The sequence below is a fragment of the Sitodiplosis mosellana genome, unplaced genomic scaffold (genome assembly GCF_009176505.1).
Source record: "Sitodiplosis mosellana isolate CC-2019 unplaced genomic scaffold, AAFC_SMos_1.0 Smas_scaffold_5, whole genome shotgun sequence".
Classification (NCBI taxonomy): domain Eukaryota; kingdom Metazoa; phylum Arthropoda; class Insecta; order Diptera; family Cecidomyiidae; genus Sitodiplosis; species Sitodiplosis mosellana.
Genome location: NW_022595248.1, coordinates 3,491,017 through 3,515,228, shown reverse-complemented (window position 1 = coordinate 3,515,228; position 24,212 = coordinate 3,491,017). Strand labels below are relative to the sequence as shown.

General features: G+C 36.9%; 1 protein-coding gene across 1 annotated transcript; it reads left to right on the top strand.

Moving 5' to 3' along the window:
• The first annotated feature begins 1,107 nt into the window (after positions 1–1,107).
• On the top strand, positions 1,108–23,071 carry LOC129567045 (uncharacterized). Its single transcript, XM_055443568.1, has 10 exons — positions 1,108–3,256; positions 7,551–7,898; positions 8,573–8,954; positions 9,036–9,123; positions 11,978–12,080; positions 14,321–14,393; positions 14,556–14,685; positions 14,848–15,041; positions 15,220–15,382; positions 20,812–23,071. Exons 1-10 carry the CDS (start codon positions 1,253–1,255, stop codon positions 22,430–22,432), a joined length of 5,106 nt encoding a protein of 1,701 aa, XP_055299543.1. The 5' UTR covers positions 1,108–1,252; the 3' UTR covers positions 22,433–23,071.
• Positions 23,072–24,212: the final 1,141 nt, after the last annotated feature.

The window sequence follows — 24,212 nt, the reverse complement described above, 5'->3', positions numbered from 1 at the left end:
ACGCATTTGTGGATGACAATTAATTGTTTGTGCGGCTTTTTTTTCATGTGAACAACGATTAACAAGTCCATTTATAGTTATCATATTTAATGAGGCAAAGAGCAATAAAATAACAACCAATTCATCATTTTCATTACCGATTTTGTTGGCTATTTTTTTTGATAAGTTTCAATTTGTAAAATCCATTGATCAAATTCGGAACGTTGCCGCAATTATGACTAGGTATTTGTCATTTCTCCAATTTGTTTCATTTTCATTCCGTACTCATAATTACAGTTGTTTACTCCATAAAATGTATAGATTTATCGTATAAATACCGAAATCATATGGTGGTAGCATGGTTGTGAAATCAATACATGCGTCAATTATATGAGTTTTACGTGAAACAAACTTACAATCACAAAACGAAGACAAACATATTTATATTTGTTTTTCACAAATAAATCACGGATTAGTTTAAATAAAAAAATCGATTAATTTTCAAGAAAATCTCTCGGTCTAAGCTGAATTTTAAAAAAAATATTTTATATAGAGAAAATGATAAAAAAAATCGCAAGCAAATAAGTTGCGCGAAAGCAAATATATAAAAATTATGATGGAAAAACGAAAAAACACTACAAATGAAAAAAATTACCTAAGAAATGCGTATTCGGCCCATAAAACGTAAATTTCCATAGTATTTGCTTAAAAAATTTCCCAAAAATTGCTGTCACCATTTACTCAAGCAGGCGATTGAACTCCGTTGCTCCGTTCATAAAATCAATCCATTCTCGACTACTCAAAAGTGCCCATTCGTCGCGCTGTGGAAGATTTGTTTGCATTTAGCGTGGAAAACGCGAGTCAATGCTTGAGACTCTCCACATATACTGAAATCCATGCCGTGTTTATTGTAATTTGTTTTGCAGCATGGATTGTTGTCCATTGAGGACACCGTGGCAAGCGGTAAACAATTGGAAATGGAAATCAAATGCGGATCTGTTTACGCATGTGTGGCAATGGTCCCAGTGGCAACGTGTATGTGACGTAGGCTACATGTTGAACGAAAATGCCAATAAAACCGACGGTATTCCAGCACTTTGAATCAGTTTTTGAGCTTAAAGCAATCGAATCGGTGTCCTTTCTGAAAATGCCTTCTATTCAATCGCTTTATAAAACACGATGTGTTTAGTTATTGCGTTTCATTCAGTGTGTTTAACAAATATTTTTCCCAATCGAATCGGTAGTGATTATTTTTGAATTCGAAATAAATAAAATGTTTTTACGTCGAGTATTTTCGCGAAAAGAGCAAAATGAAGCGGAAGCACCAACCGTAGATGGTTATTCGCATTTATCGAATGCAATTCGAACACCGAGTCACAATAATTCACCGTTCCGTAGTGCGCGTCGCAATTCAATGCCCAACAATGATGAAAAGCAACAACGTAGTTTAACAATGGTGCAGTTGACTCCATTATGGGAAACGATAATTCGTACGAAGCGTTTGCCGGACAATTTAAATGTGAGCCAAATATTCGATGAATTTGCTGAACGATTGCGAGACCCTGAATGGCAAGTGCGACAGCATGCATTACGAGTATTGATTGATGTATTAATTTTGATGTCAGATCGTGCTGATCAATATTTTCAACCGTTAATTTGCCCGTTGGTCGAGAATTTGGGCCATTCAGCGCCAGCCATACGAAAGGGAGCGCTTGACGCGCTCAAAGTGTATATGACGGAAACGGCAATGCCCGAAACAATTATGTTGGAGATAATCAGCTTGGGCATGGAACAAACGACATATTTTCAGCAATTTGATGGTCGTGTTTGTATTGGTGTTATGTTATCGATGCCCTCATTTGTATATACATCACTTGGAACATCGAAACAGAATCATATCGTTCGAACGGTCATTCATGCACTTACGAATAAAATGGTTCAAGTTACGTATCAAGAGGTGGCTTTGAAAGTGCTACTGCGAATCCGGGAGATGATTGGCGTTCGTGAGTTTTCTGAGCACATTGCTCATGGGGCGTATCGAGATTTTGAGCTGTTGTGCAATGTATATGGTCTGCCATCCACTCCAAACACACAAGATCCATCGATGGATCTGTATTTGCCGCAAACATCGGGTGAAACGAGCCGAGTATGGAATCCAGTTCCTACATCCACCGACTCTTCCAACTGCAAAGTCAAACGAACCGAACTGTGTTGGCGCGATAAAGCGGACGAAACATCTGCTGATGAAGAGAACAATAATAACAATAGCAGTTTGACGACGAAGCCATTTAATAGCTGCACCGGAAATCCAGCGGAAAAAAGTTGTGTCCAAACGACGATCAATGTGATAGCCAAACAGCCGGAAAATGAAAAAATCATTATGGAAACGGAAATCAAAATCGAAAATACGGCTGTTACAATGCGAATCATGGAGGCGAGCAATAGTAATAGCAGCGAAAATGAGGTTGCCGGCGAAATGAGTGAAGATGATTTATCGTCGGTGTACGGTGCACAGAATGGTGTTGTCCGAATTATGACCGATAGCGAAATGGATGAATCGAATGGTACAACGGTGATTGAGGTGCTCGATTCGGCTCGAAATCCACTCAAACGTGTGACATTTGGCGGTGAAGAAGTGAAACTACGTACACCGGATAGTGATAGCGTTTTACAAAGTGATAATGACGATGCACAAAAAGCAATTCAAAAAATTGTCGAACATCAACTCAGTTTGAATCATAGTCAAAACAATTTGAACGAAACGATGATAATGAGCAGGGATCACGAAGTGAATAACAATTTATTGACAGTGAAACGTCCACAAACGGCAAGTATTGTGATAACTGCATCATCACCGCCAACATCAGATGCTGAATCGAATAAGCAACGCCATAAATCGGCATCGCCAGTGAAACGAAATCGACGACCATCGTACAGTTCAGCCGATGAGACAATTGTTTCGCCAAAAGGAGCGCACAAAAGTATCGAAGTGTTACATAATTTAGAACAACGCAGTCCAAGTGTATCACCAACACGATCCCGACACAATTCAATGGTGGACATTAAACCAATGGAAGTAAATGATCAAAATACCTCGAATGAAACTGACAAAATCATATCGATCGTTGAAAAACCGCCGGAGGCCACCAAATCAAATGATATTATCGTTGAAGAAATTTCATCGCCCGAAATGACACGCAAACATTCGCAAGAGATCAAGTCTTGGCTAAACCTTGGACTGGTCGATGAGCTTTGTCTACGAAATCTTAAAAGTGGGGTAAGTCATAATATGTAGAGTATGTGATACTTTTAACAACTTTGTCACTGACTCGCCAATCTTACAAAAGAAATTCGATAAATTTGTTTTTTTTTTTCAACGACACAAAACCACATTCTACGCGGATTAAGTGAACGCGGCGCAATTTTTTTCGTCTTCTTCTCTTTTTCTAGTGTTCACGAAAACGACCCGAATAAATTTATAGTTTTATCTGAAAATCTAAATAACACTTCGTTTGTTTCATACGTTGGTGGTGCTCAGAAGAAATGGGAACGAAAAGAAAAAAACGCGCGTTTGAATGGCGGCGCAGGCGAAGGCGGCATGGGTCCGTGTGCAGCGAACATACAAAATCTAATGAGTAATGACACACGCGATATCATTCTAAAAAAACCTCAAACAATGCCACTCCGAACAATTCTTCTACGTTAAAAAATTGTCTTGCGTAAATGGTGCCGAAAAAAAAGAGAAAAAACAGCAAACGGAGTTGTGTGAATTGAGTGTTTAAATGCGACGACTTGACAACCAACGACTTGACACAAAGAAAAAAAGAAGAGAGAAAACGAAGACCGATTCGAGGGTGGAATCCACAATTCAAATGCAAGCAAATCACGAATCACCACTGGGTTTTTTTTCTTTCGAACAATCGCCCGCATTTTTTTTCTTCTCTGTATTTCACGTGTTTGCGTTTTGCTTTTGTATTTCACGACGTTGAGAAAATGCTCGGAAATTATTACGTGTCACAAGTGGTATAAGTGCGACATATTGGCCATGTTATGGGTTTCATAAAATGCGTTCCATGCATGTAACTGTCGAAAATCACTGTGAATTTTGACTTTTTACGGCATAGTTCATCCAATCGCTTAAACATTTTGATTCCATTTCACCAAACATCACTCTCATATGTCAAGTTATTTAATATTCATTTATCGCAGTTTGCATTCCACCATTGGTATCAATCAATAAATCAATACGTTTTCTACAACTGAACCGGAATTTTTGATGAAACGATGAGCGTAGTTTTATGACTGTTTATTCCCCCGTATTCTTTTGACGTCTTCATATTCAAATGAATGAAATCAAGAAAGCCGGAAAGAGTGTTCATTTATTTATTCTATTAAAGAATATTTTGAGCACTTGACTTGACCTAGTCCCGCTCCAGCAACAGAAGCAGCAGCGCATTGTAATTGGGTGAAAGCGGTTCTTTATTGATACTCAACGGGGTTCGAAAGCGGAAATCATTTTTATTAAAATTACATGTATGCCATTTTTCAAATACACACTCTTTTCACTTTGCTTGCGCACCACACCGCCAATGTGTTGAGGCGGCTACCGATTTTTTTTGGGGGCAACAAAATCATTTCCATAAACATGCGAGCCAAAACAAAAAGAATAATCGAAAAGCGGTAAAAATGCGCAAATTCAATGTATGTCCGAGTTTGGAACACTCATTGTCGCCACTGAGCCCCGACGCCGGGGTTAATATGCGTGTATCTGTTACATTTCAAACAAAGCCGAAGCCAAAAATCAGTTGACGGCCTACTTCCGTCACTTGTCAATCGAAGTTTTACGCAGTTTTGCAACAATTTTTTTTTCTTCTATCGCAATCACGTTGACCACAATGAGTCGCAGGAATTTTAATTTCGTTCATTTGGTCCAATTGACCGGGCGAGCTTTTCGGTTTTCATTTACACTCAGTAGGCGCAGTTTTAATCTAGATTACGGTCGGGCTATATTTATGATCGTCATTCACGGAATGTGTGTATGTTTGTGTGCGGCGCGCGTTCAGTCGAATTCAAAACTTATCACCCTGATGGTTGTATTGATTGGCCGAATAAATATACAGGAAATCTGGGTCACCGACATTTTTTTTTCATTCTTTCTCTCTCTCTCTCTCTTTTTTGCCTAGACTTTCTCTGTTTTTTTTCTTTTTTTCATTCTGGCCGAACTTTCAAATAAATATGATTCAAACAACGGGTGGGTTTTGCGACCGGTACATCCATTGACCGTAATTCAAAAATTCTCTTCGAGTAATTAAGAACAAACAAAACAAACGTTGAATGAGCAACCGAACGGAAAAAAAATGCTAAACGAGCATGCGGCGAAAACACAAATCCACCACTATGAATCGCTTCACCGCACATTTTCGGCGAGGTACATAAAAAAATGTACAACATTGCCCCATTGTGGCATGCTATCTTGTAACACATATCAGTGGGTGCTTATGATTTGTGAGGGTGCTGCATTTATATAATGTCTCAATAAAAACTACTTAAATCGGCTTGGTTGGAAACGCTATCGCTACAACCAATCATGGGATATTATGGAAGAAAAAAATCGAAAGTAAAACTGGTCAGCTGGTCCACATTTCTTTTTTCTGTTGCGTGCAACAGAAAGTGCGCTCGAGATGCGGTTTTAAAATGCCATGAGTATATATGTATGTGTTTGACCATTAAATCCTTTCCACTTCATTCTCTTTAGACGTGAAAAATTCCAAGCGTTGATTTTACATTTGCTCCATTTGTGACCCAATTCCATTTTTAATACACACCATTCTTTATGAACGATGTTAATGTTCATATATGCGTTGATTTCGTTCCCGTTTTTTTTTCTTCAAACGAAACCGTTTGTTGCGCTCACTCGATGTATAAAGTAGAAAAATCTTTTGCGCTCGTTTCATTTGAATTCTATGCTTTTTTCGCTCGCATATAACGTAATTACACCTAATTACGAATCTGAAAATGCTGGACTACATGTATTTTCACGTCATTTATATTAAAAATAATTGTCGTGGTTGAAATAGAGGGAAAACGTCTTTTGAATGACGTGTAAAAAAAACAAATACGAATGAGAAATGTTCGAATTGCATTTCTCTGACACAAAAACTAATAAATGTTCCCTACAAATTTTCTTATTGAAATTGCAAATAAAGAGAGAGAAAATGTGATAAAAGGTGAAAAAAGAAAAAAAAATGGCACATGAAAATTGGCATATTTAAGAATTGGCAGCTTGTAAATATTCCTTCCAATTATGACACACACACAGCAGTTGGTGCTTATCTTGTTGCTAAACGCCTTGAAGATATACAAACGGGTTTTTCTTCATTTTATTCCTTTGTTTATTATCCTTGCATACGATTTTAGTAATTGAAAAAAAGAAAAAAGCACCAGCCAGCCAACCAACCAACCAGCATTGTTTTTCACGGCATCAACATCGAAACACTATATCCTAATTTTGATTATCTATGCGCTCATTTATTATGCTGCTTCTCATAATACTTATTATTACATGGCAATTTTTCCATTAAATGTGACTACTGCATGGCACCTCAAATCGAAACAAACACTACACAACACCGCAAGTCCTAATGACGGATAAACGTTTAAAATAACTACGATAAGTCCACTTGCGCTGTGTGTGTGTGAGAATGAGATATAAACACAAGAATAATAAAATAGCTTTAGCATTTACGTAAGAATTTCCGACCGTAGATTTTTTTTCCACTCTTCATTCGCGCCGCCAAATTTATATTCAAATTGACGCTGACGATATCGTTTATCAACCATTAAATTCATTATTAAAACGTGTGTACAGCTTCTGTTATGTTGACGTTTTGTGGTTTTCCATCCTGTTGTGAAAATATCCACCGTTGATAGAAGTTGAGCGTTATTATTATAAAAATACATTATGTTGAATAATTTCGAAATTAAAAAATGCAAAACCGCCATTCATTCATGTCTCGATTGCAGTAAAATGTGGAAAATAATTTTCTTCGTTTCAATTGAAAATTGCATTCAGTTTTCATGACAATTCTCGCAATTCATTCCGGAAAATGATTTTTCTTTTCCTGGAAGAAAAAAATTCTTTTGAAACGAAGCAGAGGAGAAAATTTTACGAAAAAGGAACTGAAGTCTCTTGAGAAATGTGAATTGAAATTGCTTTCCATTTGAAAATGTTCAAAAGTACTTAATCCTTGTTGCCGTGTCAAATCGGCTCTCTCTCTCTCTCTCGGCAAATAAATGACGACATAAAAAGGCTTTTTATGGCGATACGAATAGTGTTGCATGTCTTCAAGCCGATTTCAATTGAACTTATTTGCTCATTAAAAAAAAAACCAACAATTCAAACCGTTTCCATTTTGTGTTTGACTGCGTGATAAATGCCCGTTTTCTATGACGCGCATAAAAATGCTTGTCGGCAAAGTAAATAATTTATTTTGAGAACCAATCATTTTCCCACCTCGACAGTGGTACCGGTACAATTGAATGATTGTTTGATTTGTATGAATTTCTTATAGGATTGGCGGCTGCGATCGAATGCAATGTGCGCGATTGAGGAAATGCTCAAGTCGACGGACAATTTGTCAATGGTGCAACCACATTTGGAGTCATTGCTTCGTACACTATTGTCATCGGAAAAACATCCAGATGTGCTCGAAGATAAGCGTCGAATACTTGTTAACTTGATTTCAAGGCTACCATTGGACAATCTGGAGGATCGAGCCACACAAATCATCGTGGGATTGTGTCGGCAAGGTGGGCCTGGCTGTAATCGGGTGGCAAAAGCATTGATGCAACGATTACCACCGACAGCTGTCGTTATCAAACTCATATCGGACGATTTTTTGAAGGCCCACAGCTCAAGAGTGAGTCAAATTGATTGACTTTGTTTTTTAAATGATGAGTTTTGTTTTGTTCATGTTCTGTAATTTTCTTCACTTGTTCTTTTTCTAGTATTTTCTTCCATTTCATTATTTTTAGTTTGTTTGTTTTCAATGGATGGTTAAAGCTTCGGTGTGAGAAAGCGTTCTGTCGATACAATCGATTTTTCTGAGAGAAATTCAATGTATTTTTCTTGTACGTTTGAGGTTATTTGATGATAGAGACTCTTATTCAAAGCATATTTTCATTAGAACGTTTCTCTTTTTAGAGAGATAAAAACTTTCTAAAAATAATTATCATCATTTTTTGATGAGCGTAGTTTTATGACTGTTTTCCCCGTATTTTTCTGATGTCTTCACATTCAAATGAATGAAATCAAAGTTGTCGCAATGATACTGAAGATTCTGTCAAAACTTCGTTTATCGAAGGCTTCTTCTTCCAAAAATTCCTCATTCTGTCATAACCAAATTAGTCATACTTTTCTACAGAAAAAAACCCTTTCGAAGCTAAGCAAATAGAAACCGTAACAAAAACACCATCTATTTGCTCAGTAAACAAGCTATGGTCAACGAACCTTGTGAAATTCTACCACCTTTCAGTTTATTTTCATCACTTTTACTCGACAAACGTTTAATATTTTATTAATTATATGTTTCAGTTCCGTGAAAATGCGTTACAAATGGTGCTCTACGCACTGATGACGTTCCCCAGCACATATTTCGACATACCGACGTGTGTGAAAAAGTCGGCGGAGGCGGCAAACGATCAAAAGAAACGTGTACGGCAAGCGGCTCTCGATGTTTTGGCTGTGCTCGGTCAAATCAGTACACCAAAAACGGTGCTCGAAGAGGTCACCGAAACGCTTCGTCATGAAAAGGAAGCGCATCGTTTGATAGCCGCCATCAAGGCGCGTCTATCAAGGAAACAGCTACCATCGGTAACGCCCGAAGGATCGGTTCATTATGCACTGCGAATACCAACCCCGCCACAAGTTATATCCAGCTATTATTTTGGAGCCGATATCGATTGGATAACAGCTGGTGAGTAGAAAACTTAACAACACAAAATTCTATTCTGTTTTCGGCCAAAAAAATAACATATCGACTTAATTTTGTTCGCAGGTATTGGCTCAGTTTCGCCAGTTTCATCGAAGAAGCGCTTTGATCCAACACAAATGGCGTACAATTATTCGTCCAGCGATTCAAATAGGTATTTCAATAGCCTTGGCATAATATTCCGTTTCTTCAATCCGTTTTATGATTTAATAACATAGACACCCAATTGAAATTCGGTACGTCTTTTTTGCATTCAGCCATACACACACACACACACACACAAAGCCCAAAAAGGTTACAAAGCAAAAATATTCGCTGCTCGAATTTATGAAGACAGCAATCAAATTAAAAACGAATAAAATTCAACATATAAACTGGTTGATATTGTGTATGACCCACGTAAGAGAGAAGCAACAATCATTCCAAAAAAACATTTTCAATTCATTGCGAGCTCTTGTGCGGATTTCTTTTTGTCAAAGTCCCTTCAATTATATTTTTAAACTTCAGTTTTTGCTCAACTTAATGGAGTCCAATGGAAACGGATTCATGCAACAAAAACCCATGTGCTTTGTCTACTAAATTAACCAATCAAAGCAAAGCCACATATACATACTAAATTTCTAGTTCAAGTGGCAAAGCTTTTACATTGCCCAAACATCAACAACAACAACAACAACAACAACAACAACAACAAAGAATAGAACGATACAGCGAACGCGGTATTCAATATTAATAACCGTTTAACATGAATGACACGATACATCATCGACCAAAGCCACTTTCAAACCGAGTACGATAGCAGTACATTTTCCACGTGCTGTGGCTTTTTGGACTTTAATTATTTATTACATTCTTTTCGACATGCGGCATGCAACTACATTCACCCCATACACTTCAGCAAGATTCGTAATGCTAATAATTGGAGATTCGTTCATACGAACGTTGTTTTTCAACTAGATTTTGATAAACTGAAAAATGTACGTTCTCCCCGTTTAGCTTTAATTCCTGACCAAAAATGTAAACGAATAAGGAATCCAATGCAGTCAACTTTCGAACCAAACATTCAAATTACAAAAAGAAAATCATTTAAGTTTCTATTTCGAATATTCCAAATTTGAATAATTTTCGGATAAATGCATTTATTATTGAATGTGTTTGAGATATAACCAATAGCAAAAGAATTCATTTTCTCAAAGGTATTACCAGCTAAATCAAAAAAAGGATCTTGAAATATTACCATTAAGACGTAAATTCATGTAATGCTCAATTTCAGTATAGCCGGTGCTGTCGCTAGTTACTTGTTCTATTCGCTAATGCTGAAAATATTAGCGCCGAAATTAATTGATTCAAGTGGAAAACGAAGATTCTTCTAGTTTCAACATTTATTTACGCTCACACCTATGTTGTGTAATATATTGACACACTTTATAGGAAATTTGAATTAAAAGTTGATTTTTTGTCAAAATCATTTCCTTCATTCTCTCAATGCGTGTTGTTGGTGCTGATGTTGGACATACATTGTCGAGTGTCGATTGGTTTGCTATTTTTATCGCATTGCAAAGTGGCATCATTTTGTTGAGCTTGTTGGCAAATGGCACAGGTTGCCGTATTTAGTTCAATTACTTCCACAAATGGGATCAACCACCGTGAAGCACACACTCTGTGTTCGTGATTGGGCTGGATATATCAACGATAAGATGATTCCAAGGATAACGATTATTCAATTACTTTCACAAAACAATTCTCTTATTTAACGCTTCAACTGTTCTCTGATTGAACTGGTGCCAAAATGAGAATAAAACAACTATTCAAAGCGAAAAACTACTGGCAACGGATCAATGATCCATAAGGTGGTCGTCACATGGACCGTTTGCAATAAATCAGCTGTGTAAATATTTTTGTGACCAAACTATCTAATATTAGTTTTGGGATACTCCAGAAAAATATTTGGTGGTTAAAATTTCTTTGGAACAAACATGTTTGCCGAATATTTTGGATATTTGAATGCTTTGAAAACATGGTCATAATTTGATTATACCACCGAAATAAATATATTCATCACAAATATTCACTCTTCTGAAGCATTTCAACTAGGCATACAATTGATTTTAAAATAGCTTCCTCAATTGGCATAAGAACACTTTTATTTACAGCTCTCTTACGGAACCTAGAATTGCAAATCTTTTCCTGCTTCGAAAATATAAACACAGCTGCCAAGCCAATAAATGTGTTTAAAGAGAAGCTTAAAATCCGGTGTTTATTTCTCTAACACTTCATGTGTGTATTTAAATCTACGCAAACTGTGTTTACACACATACGCACAATGTTTGCTCCCTAAAATGACAAATATCCAAAATGAAGTCATTGTCATTTTCAAAAACCCATCGCATTTGTTCATTCTGAATCGCTTTCATCACATTTTATTTAAAGACACTTGAGTAAAGTGACTTTACTATTAATCTACAAATAAAAAGGTCTTGGTATGGTTTTTTTGACGATTCTATAGCTGCTTCAAGTGGGAAATTTTGTTGCATTTTAAACGTATCCCAAGTTTTTTTTGTAATTTTCAAGCTATCAAATGTTGTGTTTACGGCTTTAATTATTCATCAACCATGAAGTGTATGACTACGTTCAGCACATGCTCTCTACAATCAAAATGGCGCTGATAGAATATGAAATCCATAAATCGTTTCTTTAAATGTTCGTTGCGTTTATTTACTTTGAATAACCATTTGATACAGTTTTTAAAGTGCCCTTGAATGGGGTTGCGTGTGCATATATCAAATGGATTTATGAACGCGAATCGATTCGATGTATGCTTGATTCGGTTTTCGTTTGTGTAGTTTCAAATGCACTTGAATATGTGTTATGTTGGAGAGTGAAGGTCTTTTGTCTTTTAGTAGAAGATGTATGATTTTCGATGTTAATAATTTTCACTTAGTTTGTTTCTTTTCTAAATTTCACTCATTTCTCAATTAAATTTTTTGACTGTGCTGTTTTCATTCCAGAAGCATTGATCATGTTCGAAGATCGATGAGAGATTTGAGCTCTTACAATTTGGGTTCGAGCTCAGAGATCGACAATGGATATCCATATCAAAAAATGACGCCGGTAAGTTATGAATAATGAACACATATACGATTGAACTATACTTTCATTAGTACATTTTTGGGGTTTGATGACCTCAAGTTTCATATTCACGAGATGATAAAACCTATTAATTACGCGATGAAGCAAGCTGATACACTTTTTGAGACGAAAATAATTAGTGAAATTGGTCCGCAGTATTAAAAATAAGAATAATAAAAATAACACCGCATTATGTATTCTTAAATAGAAGTAATTTTCAATCGTCAATAATAACAGCAGCAGCAGCAAAAAAAGCCAGACTAGAAATAGTGTAAAAAGCTAATGAAATATGTGCAATGGATTGTTTAGTTCTTGAATGGGTCAGATTGCGTGTTTGTCGCGCCAAATTGAATGTGATTGATTGATTGACACGCCCCATGCACACGCGATGCAATTTGACTGAGCACGGAGCATTAGTTTTTCCTCCGAAAGAAAATGTCAGCATCAAATAAAAAGGAATGACAAAAATTTGAATAATTTCGGTGATTTCAGTCATTGCAAGGAATTTCCACGTGAAACCCGGTTCATTTGTATCGATTTTGCAATTTTCCCCGACACGAACAGACGGCATTAATTCAACGGAATAACTAGAGTTTTTGGTTCACCTGCATACACTTCGACGAACTGCAATTAGGCTGATGGTGAAAATGCCCCATAAAACCGACAGGAAAATTATACACACACTCCTCGCCAAGTTGAGCGAGAGAAGCGATCGAGTTGAGAGTGAGCGAGAGAAGCGACGAGTCAAAAATTAACTTACTGCCAGTCTAATAACAAATACACTGGCAAAACTGCATATAAATTACGCAGGCGAAAGCACCATTTTACCTCATGCATATACTATTTAATTTAAATTGATAGAGTGTGAACGTATTATGTGCCAAAGGGAATGACTGGCATACAGACGTTACGTATACACGTATATAATGGATGGAACATTGAATCGTGCTGGAAAATTGCTTACAACTACAACAAAAACAGAGAAGATGAAAACAACCAAGTAAAATGGGCTTTCGTTTTTCGAAAAACTCACATGGAAACGTCAGTCGTTTGCTGGCACTCCATCGATGTTCACATGAATTTTTGAATTCGTGCCGCGTTCGCGCGCTCCTAAGTCTATTCACCTCAATCCAAACAATGTGAAACCGAATCAAACAAATGGGAAAAAGGAAGAGATTGTGATTTTCGGTGAAATCGTATTAATTCGTGATTTTTAATTTGCATAAAATGTGTGCAACACATTTTGGTGTTGTTTGAAGAACAGTTATACAGTTGGAAATGTGATTGCTTTTCAATCAGATGTGCTTTTTGAGTGGCATTTTCAAAGAAAAGTAATTGTGACCAGTGAAAATGTTTTTATGCAGAATTGTTGGCTATGCTCCTGTTACCATTAAGAAATACACGGTGCGTTTTTATGGGTCCTATTGAATAAATTTCCTCTATGGAATATTGATTAATAAAAAATATGTTATATATGCATGACCAAACTTCGATTTCCAAATCAGATCGAACGAACGTTGTCTCTGTTCATAAATTCCAGAAAAAAAACCTTTCATCAAATTCCATCAGTTACATAGAATATCATTACCATTCCCTCGGGCTAAACCGAAAAAATATCAACGAAAAGTAATAGTAATTTGTGTTGAAAACCCTTTTTGAAACCATTTCATCTATCACCATTTTCTATTGACCGCCGCACATTACAAATGGAATTTCTAAGCGGTTCATCGATTTTCTATCGTTGACAAGAGAATAATAAACTAATCGACTCGGCTATCCGTTTTTATTCATCGTTCATGCTAATGGTATGCACGGTCAAACATACCAACGCGAGAATACTGGATAACAAGTATAGAGTATAGCCTAGATTGGAAAGCGAACACCAAAAATAACGCGAAAGCTTCACTCTTGCGGCTATTCAAAACTTTCGATGGAGCCGCGGTCAACGGTCAAGCTTTGAGTTAACGATCACATTGCGTGTTGTTTAGAACGTTCAGTTTCGGTAATTGAGGCGGATGAAGTGATGGCGTTTTTATTGAAGATCGTAACAAATGCGAAAAATGAAATTATGAAGAAATTTAAGAAAAAAATGAAAAAAATTACAAATAAAGTAAAGAACAAGTGAAAAGAAGCGAAAAAAAACATTTCTATTTTAACATCTATTATTTTATTGAAACTGAATTTTTCTTGCATATCCACTTTAAAATTGGTCTCTATTTCAGCGAGATGACAGAAATACGCATTTTGTTATGGCAGCACAGATACCAACCAGTCAAGTTCGTTATCCTGGCAGCAGTAAGTTACTCTTCGCCTTACCCTAATAATGCAGTAGATTTATGGTTTTTTCTAGAGTTTTTGAATGTATTTATCACATTGAGTTCTCGAAAGAATTGATCAACGCTCAGCTGTGTCGAAATATATCGTATTTTATCTTTAACATTTCTCTGTCGATTCCAGGTCTTCAAAAGTTGAACATCCAATCACAATCATTTCCCGATCTCACCCATAGAGCTGATACTAAAAGTGGGCCATACAAACCCGGCCATAATGAAGGTAGCAAATTGTCCAAGCTACCGGTTGCTTCAAGGTGAACAAGTCAATTAAGTTATTAAATGTCCTGTTTGAAATGTATTTGATCTTTATCACTTGTCATTTTTTGTATCCCGGTTGTATTGTGCGTATGACATCGATATTTTTGACAATTTAGGTCAATTATAGATACGAATTGTTTGTTTTTTCAATTCCATAGGTTTCCATCGATGGAATCAAATATAGAAGCACGGAATAAAAACGAATCAAATTATTTTCACGGGAATGCCAACCGTTATCCAGTCTATCCAAACAACAGTAGCTTTGCAATGAGACAAAATGGATCGTTGCCGAGAAAATTTACCACAACCACTAGTATTCCAGTTCGATCTGATTATTATAATTATTCTCATGGTAAGCGTAACTTTCAAGAACGATTGGAATGCAGATTATATGGAATATTCCTTGAATTTGTAACAACTTCAGCCGTTCACATATCATTTTCTTGTATTTTTTTCTCTAATTTTCTTCATTTTTTCACTCTTTTCAACTTGATAAATTACCATAATTTCCACGCGATTTCATGTTACAGGCGCTTTGACCGGTCAAAGTGCTAATGATGAATCAAGACCTTCAACGCATCCTGATGAATATGCACAGCCGCCGTTACCGAAGCGTTTCGTGAATGTGGACAAGTATTTGGACGAGTCGTCGAGTGAATCGAATGAACCGTTGAAAACACTGCACGACATTCGGTGAGTTGACCTCGTTTTTTGGTCTCAGTTCAAACAAGATCCTAGATTAAGATTGACCAGACAGACATTCGTTCCTTTCGTATCGAAACGAAAACGTTCTTTTATTCAAATGAACAGCAGTTGATTTGGCGAAAAAGTAGGTTTCTGTTTCACACACACATAAAAAACCAAATCGATCGACCTAATATTCAAATCAAGGGACGGAACAAAACTTTTAATGAATAACCCCTCTCTCTCTCTCGCTTTGCAATATTAAACATAAACAATGAATGTGAATTACAGAAGAAATGTGGCAATGGAAATGACGCCAATTAAAATGGATTGGAAGTTTGGGACGCCATACTGGACGAGTGCCTATAAAAAAAATACTCATGCATGATATTGAAATGTGTTTGTTTATGTTCATACCTACGTATACGAATAACAATCGGCAAAGAGAAAACTGAGGCGAAAAAAAACGTCAAATAATCCATATCGATCAGAGGTTCTGTGCGATGAAATACTCAAGTGGTCACGATGGCCACTGCCATCAACTAAAATCTCAATCATATTATTTATTCAAATCGTAATAAATTTGATGTCGGTACGACATAAAATCACCTTATCATTGGATATAAATCAAAATGAGTCGCATGTTCTTTCTTTTATTTTTCGCTCATTTTCATCGCATGGAGGTTAATTTTATTCTTTTTTTGTTCATTTTCGGCTGTTGTACGGTGAGCGACATGAGGACGGAACCCCACAATGCAATCGAATAAAAACAGTTGCCATTGGGGATTCCACGAAAAAAAAATATGACGAAATATATATTATATCGGTTCCGTATGATGAGTTTCAGTATTTCGGTTGAATATTTTGACCGAAAAAAAACTGATAATAACACATAAAAATGCGGCTCAAGTTTATGACATTGAAATCAAGTGGCTTTGTTCATTAACAGCTGAAAAAAAACATCAAATCAAATCAAATCATTTCACCTCTTTTGCCAATTAGGCTCAATTGACTAGGTGGTGGTGGCCCAGCTGAGCAACTTTCGTAGCGCCATTGCTGTGCTTTCCCTCTTAATTCCTTCGAATAATTTCGATTGCGTTTCGCTTTCAAGCAACAACGTGAACAACGACGGTGCCGCGACAACAAAACAAAACAATCAAAACTCCATTTGCTTGAAGTAAAGTAGCAACACTTGTGTAAACACTTGCACACCTTCCATGTACACCATGTACAACGACGATTTCAATAAAATGATTGATTATTCAACACACCGTGCCGCACACAATCATATACCGAGAAATGGTTCAACGGAACCTTTTTCGCTGTAATGAAATTCCAATAAAATTCTTTATTCCGAAGCAAATTGTGCTGTGTTCATGCTTTGAAGCCTATTATTATACGAAGCGTACGACTTTCATCACCATAGCCAACGCGTTATCACGGTGAAATAAACAAAATTCGGCGCGAGTGATATGGAAAATCAACGCAATTGCTTGAATTAGAAAGTCATTAACAATCGCGTTGTGTACAATATACAGTCTACATTGTTCGGTGGATCCTTTTCTTGTCTCCTTATTTTTTTCGCCATTTATAAAAAAGCAGTGTAGTACGAATTTTCCTCGAAACGAAAAATTGATTTTGCCATGTTTTAGTGTTATTGCACTTGAAATCATGATGAAACGTCGATATTTTTTTTATGATAATCATAAATTAATGATTCTTCCGCTGTGTTTGTGTTACGCTTGCTCTTTTGATTCATAAACATGCGTAGAAAGAACGATTTTAATTGCACTTAGTGATTTATTGTTGTGATTGCCATGTAAATAATATCCATTGAATACACCCCTGGAATAAGTCGATTTGTAAGCGAAGAAGTTAGTTCATTTGAAGCATGTAAAAAGCTTACAATTACCTGGAAGAATGACAAAGCGTAAGGAAATCACGACAACAACAATAACAACCAACTCACAAGGAGAGAGGCTAGTTTCCATTTCTTACACTTATACATTCACATTGGTACACATGGCCGCAATGTGAAATAGTAACGGAAACACGTAGCTGTAAATGCCGTGCTCGTACTTTCGTAGCCTGAATAAAAAATGAAACGCAAATGAGAACACACACCACAACCATAAACCCACCACATCAATACAATCATGAGCATGTCGCGGCGAGAATGTGTATCGCCATAGTGGCATTATTATAAAAGTGGTGACCAGTACAGTTTTTTAGTTCAGTCGATAAACAGGCCATGCCAAAGCACAATTTTTTTTCCTCCAAAAACACTGCATACCTCTCACTTGAAACTTGAAGAGGCCATTGAGAAATATATATAGCGAGAGAGGGAGCTTTATGAATTTATAACAGAAAATAAACGCATGCATTTGGAATTTCGTGAAAGAAAAGTGCTTGATCTGAAACGATAAAGAACCATTTTCTGTGATTGAACTGTACATTTCGTGCTACATTTCGAATTTAAAGCTCAAACGAGTTCAATTATTGCCTTTGTGCTTGGTAGACGTGGAACTGGCACAAATTGTTTGTGAACATGTGAGAAAGTTTTTTTTTTTTGAAGAAAGGAAAAGTTGAAGACTATTCGAGAAAAGTTTGATTTCGAGTTGAAATTGAAATTCTTTTTTGAATAAAAAAAAGCAACAATTCAAGCAAACAGATGATTTGTGAGTGGAAAAGTTGATTTTGACTGAAAAAAAATGCGACTCTAGAAGAAAAGTTGATGATTCTAATATGAAAAAGATTCATTCTTGAACGAAAAACTGAAAAATGATCGACATTTGAGTGAAAAGCTGTTCAAATTAGCTTAAAAAAATTGATTCTATCAAAGGCCGCTTAAAATGTTGAGTTTGTTACAATCAAACATGTGTAGTGGAAGCAGAACAAACTCGGCGACTGTGAATGACAGTCATTATTTGAGTGGAAATCTGCAACGAAATGGTGATTTAAGAACTGAACAATTCGATGATCGTATAAAAATTGAGCAAATAACTAGTGGTAATCGAGTAGCATATATAAAAATACGTGATGATATACTATCAGCGACGTCAGTGAAAAGTGACCTGCACAATCGTACAAAATTCCATATGAAATTCCTGCATAAATATCCGGATTTCTTTCGACACTACTGCATGTGTTTGCATCGAAAAATCGAACCGAATGACGAACCAAATGACCTAAATACGGTGTCCTGCATAGCGGACGACAAATACGGAGCCAATAGTTTTCTGCTCAATCGCACACCAATCATACCAATTACCGTTTATCCAACAAAGTATGTGATTTTCCAACAAATTTCCTCCCATAATTATAGCTAAATATTATTTACTTGGTGCCAAATTGACACTGTCAACTGAAAGTGCTAGAGGGTGATTATTTAGAAAGTAGCCCACTTAACGACAAGTATTTTCCCAGTGAATTTCCAGAAGTTTGCTACTACTTTTCTCGAATTGTTGATGTGTCCCGTGAAATGATTCATGACAAAGTTGAAGGATCTTTGTCTGAGAAAAGCTTGAGTGCGTTGCCCTCAAGTAATCGCAAGCGATCGATTGAAATATTGAAATCAGTCATAAACCAACAAAAAAGCAGTGGACAAAAGAACCGAATGGCCAATGCGACGTTCATTGATCGCATGCAATTCCCTTCATGGAGTTTCGAAAGAAAGCCAGCGATAGAGCGTTCAATTTATGGCCAAATCAAACACAAAATATAGTCATATGAATGCATTTGCATGCTTAAACTCAATTACATACGCTCCGGCATAGACGTCGTCAAAAAACCGATTTCAAGTTAGTAAGCACGCCGTTTGTTGTCCTGTATACATTGAAATCATATTCAAATATCATTGAAATGTGAAATTGGTTTTGTAGTATGGAGACAAACAAAAAGGAAGATTTACGCTAATATTTGCCGGCTTTTTTATGTTGGAGTGCATGACAAGTGCGTGTTTTATCATGCATTAAATTCAATATTCGTTGCAATTGTTACCCATCAGAAAACAAATTGACTTGTAATTGCAAAAGCAACTCTTCGCTTTTTTCTGCGCTGTTGTCGAAAGCAAGAGATTGCTTTTTCTGCCGTGTTGGGGTAAAAAAGGTGTGTGTAGTGCATACCCGATAAAATATTGAAAGAAAAAAACATTAGACGATTTCGATAGAGTTGAATGTGTTGCACTTAGCGGGGGTGAGAGATGTTAAGCGACATCGATTAAAGCGTCGAAATAAGTATGGAGGGTGAATGTTATCGATGAAAAAACATCGATTCGAATGTGCGCTGTGACATCGGGCGCGATTTATGTGCTGTAGATTTTTATCGAATAATTAATCCGAATTCATATTTCACGCCAACAGCCCCGAATGACACATTACACGAAAACCAAACGTCAATACTACGGACACAACATTTCATATCGGTCAAGTAATAAAGTAAAAGCAGCAAATTAATTCGAATCTATATGAAAAATTAAACCTTAACATTTACATGTTGCAATCGCCTTACTACGTGTCCATGTACATCAATCAATGAAATATTCAAACCTCAACCAACCAGCTATCGAATCAATGTGACAAAACGCAAAGAGAAAGCGGGTGACTTGAATTCTAGCTTGAATTTGCAACACAATTTTCAACGGAATCGATTGCATGTCATTTCGCTTCGGTCATTTATACACAAAGTATCCATTAAATTAGATAGCGACAAAACAAATTATTCACAGTCGCCATTAGTCTTGCAGCCAACCAGTGGTCAATCGATTTCTTTCTAATTAAAATTCTGTCGAATGACAAATAGATGTAGAAGAAAAATGGGAAAAGAAATATGCCCAGCTCAGCAGTTCTGAGTCAAAGTAAAGCAATTACATTTACTATGAACGTGAAAATAATAAGCAATGACGTCGAATTTCACTGAAAATCGTTGTTATTTCCCCTGAAATAAACAGCGTAATTGGTTATTTATATGAATGATTCCATCAACGGAATCCAACACAGGCTGCTTGCTATGATGGCACGTTGCGTTTTGCGTGCTCAATTAGTACAAATAAAATGTCCATATACGAAACGATTTTCAGTCTTGATAAATAAAAACACCAAAATATTTATGAAGGTCAAGCGGCTCGTAAATATTTACCGTTAATCATCAGCTACGAAGAGGGATTGGTGGTGAAATTCTCCCTACACAGACTTGGTAATGAATACCACGTACACAATCTCGATGCATGCAAAACTATGTTCAAGTTCACTCGGCAATTCCGAGAAAATGGCTTTAGTGTCGCCTTTCCATTTGATTCGTGGGAATTCGAGACGTTTCTCATTTGAATTTTTATTTTGAATGAATTATAACTTCAAATGTCAATAGAAATGTTGTTGTTTCTTTCTCTTCAATGAAATTGTCGCCGGTATTTTTCATTCCATGTTTTGTTTCCGTTTCAGATATGCCAGTCAATTAAAGTCGCCCAGTCACGAGGAGCGTCGGCTAACAACCGAAGAATTAAATCGGAAAAATGCTCAACAATCTGAACTGATTGCCCTTGAAAATGGTGGAATTATGAATGCGATAACCCCGCGTAAGCCTGGTGGAATTGATCAAAACGGAAGGGAAAATCAAGTGGACAGCGATGGCGAAGACGTGTCGATTATAGTTAGTGAAGGACAACGACCATTATCGCATGCATCAACCGCGACTACGAGGAGCATTCAAGATGAGACAAGTGATTTGGCGTCGGGAAATCGAACGAAAAGTGCCTATTCCATTGGTCAATCATCGATAGAAGAAATTATTAGTCCAAAATCGACGGCAGCAACTCCCAAGTCCACTATTGCAACTCCAATATCAGCTGTTGCCACTCCAAAGTCAACCACTGAAAATCTTGAGGTTGAAAGTGAAGCCATCGACACTTCGCTCGAACACATTCAAAACGAGAATAACGAAAAGCTAATCGCAGATGAATCACATGATGTTGCTCCAGTGATAACGATTGATAGTGGCCATGATACCATCGATAGTGCTGAAAAAACGGCAGAAATTCGAATTGATTCACAGCCCGAACAACTCCTGGACGCTCCTTATATTTCGGTGCAAAAGCCCAGCTCTCTTGATGACAACGAACCGAGATCCGAAAGCGATTCCATCAGTTTGACCAGCACCGAAGAGAGTTCTGACTATCAGGCGATGCGTGAAAACACGGCAAAAACCATTACCGTTCCGATTGGTGAACAGAAAATCATCAATAAGCCCATTCCAAAATTGCGTCCAGCGATCATTTCGCGCCGCAATAAAGTCACACCAGTCAAAGCCTATCCGTCGAGTGCATCGATGGCACCAAATTCAAAGACCTTCCACGCATTGTTCCCAAGTAATTTGCGAAAATTCGACAAACCACGCGAAGCATCGAATAGTTGTTTGAATCAATTGGATAGCCCAAATTGGGAGACAACAATGCACGGAATACAGAATTTCGTTCGGTTAATAAGACATCATCCGGACACAGTTGAATCACATATACACGCTTACTGTGTAGCCATATCCAAGCAAGTGAAAAATCTTCGATCTCAAGTTTCACGTTCTGCATGCCAAGCTTCGGCCGAATTTTTCCAAACCCACTCCAAAACACTGGAAACTGAATGCGAAGATTTAGTTACACAATTATTCAATCGAACAGCCGATACGAATAAATTCCTCCGAGCCGATGCACTCCGTGCGTTGGCGGCAATGTGCGATAATTTGCCACCAACAAAAGCGATTCAAACGATTTTAACGCGTGGTGCCACCCATCAAAATGCCATTGTACGAACAGTTACAGCAAATCTATGCAGTCGAATGGTCAGCCGATTGGGATGTGAGAAAATTTATGCAATGAACCGTGAATATCGCGATCGACTAATTTTGGCCGGTGCAAATTTCCTTATGGAAGGCAGCTTAGATACGAGAAACAATGCGAAAGCATTGTTCAAGCAACTTTCCACACATCCAAACTACAATCGAACACTACAAGACGTAATTCCACCACGAATTTACCGAAACATCGAGAAAGCACTACGTTCCATTAAGTAAATACACCTGTAAGACACTATAAGTGTGTGTGTGTTTGTTTGTTCCTTTTTCGTGGAATATGAAAAGAAAATTTTTGAATTTTGCCTCCCCTTTGTAAATGTTTGTACATAAAAATTAGAAAATCATGTTGGAAAGGACATTTGGGACGAATGACAAAAAATCAATACGAATGGAAAATCGATTCGTTGTTTTTTTTTCTCATATTTTATAAAGAAAAACTAATAATTCTTCCGGTCGAATGCGAGCTCTTTTTTCATACATCCCCGAATGCATGACCATTTCTATTTCAATATTTTCCATAACATTTGGATTGGAGATTGTTTTTTTTTTGGTTGTTAAATACTCTTTCTTATATTAAGCAAATAAAGAATAAGAAGAAGAAGAAGAGAAAAAAAATCTGAATGAAAAGGGAAACAAATGCGACACATGTTGAGCATACACACGCTATGTCTCGTCTCATTTTCATTTGACTCTTTCTTTTTCTTTACATATTAGTATATAATCGTCCTCATTGAAATGCATTTACCATGTAATCAAAGAAACTATCACCTATAATATCGTTTTATCGTTGTCCAAATCTTTAAGAAAAGAAAAAAAAACCATTGAATTTGAAAATAAAATGAATTAAAAAAAAACAAAGTTAAACTGACTATTTGTTTGATTCGTTGGCGTTATTTAATGTTTATTCATTTTGCATTTTATTTCGGTAAATCTTTGAACCCTTCCGTGAAGCGATTGAATCCACGGGGTACTGTCGCTTGGATGCGTCGATTTTGGTCAAGGTGGGAATAAAATTAACGAAATAACGACATCAAAATGCGTAAAAACGAAACAAAAAAATGGGAATCAATCGGAGAAAAGCAGCGATGGTTTTGGAGGTAAGAGTTTTGAATGTTCATAATGGACAGAGGTAAGAATGGGTTTTTAGTAAGAATGGCTCTTGATATGGTAAGGAATGCCTAAAATGGATTTGGTTTTGTTGTTGGTCTACGGTGAAATTGGAGCGCCAACGTTTGATTGAGTTGTGTCGAAAGTGAAAATCGTGTGTTAGCACAACAAGGGCACACACAATGTGTGTGTGTGTACAGATGTATGGAAATTCCTTGGCTATTGTTCCGCATCTCGGGACAAAAAAGAGTTCATCCATTGAGACGACAACAATAAATTCTTCAAATAAAAGTAAGTATACACTGGGTAATTATGTAAACAAAAAGAGTGCGTACAGCGCACAAAAAAAGGGAAAAAAACGTTCAAAGCATTGTTCAAATGGAACAGAACAGACGTTCAAACAACAGAGCTCGCCAGAGCTGCGAATTGTGTAGACGGTAAAGAGAAGTGAAAAACAAAATGCGAAACGTTATATTTCTTATTCGATTGAAACGATGGAAACTGAAGAGTTGGAAGAGTGTATGCGACACGAATGGTATCACGGCAACCAGTGTGCAATAACACAACAATTCCAATACACACATGAATCAGCAGCCAAAAGGAAACCGGTGTGGAATCGTAGAGCAGTGTGAAAGGAAGGAATACGATAAACACTATTTTAATTGGGAGCTCAATACACAGGTATGAATTTAACTTGCGCAGCGTACATACACACACTCAGCACCGATCGGTGTGGTAGTGGTGGCAATGGTACGCGACAGGCAGAAAGAGAACGCGATATATTTGTTGAACGACAACAGGGCAGACACAGTGTATAGCAAATGCATGTGTACCTGTACACTTTTAGCCTGTGGCTTGCATGTATTTATTATATGTTCTACCTGTTTTTTTT

Coding starts and splice junctions, on each gene's coding strand:
- LOC129567045 (XM_055443568.1), top strand. CDS start 1,253: ATGTTTTTACGTCGAGTATTTTCGCGAAAAGAGCAAAATGAAGCGGAA. Junction 14,394..14,555: donor AGTTCGTTATCCTGGCAGCA/GTAAGTTACTCT, acceptor TGTCGATTCCAG/GTCTTCAAAAGTTGAACATC. Junction 15,383..20,811: donor AAAACACTGCACGACATTCG/GTGAGTTGACCT, acceptor TTTCCGTTTCAG/ATATGCCAGTCAATTAAAGT.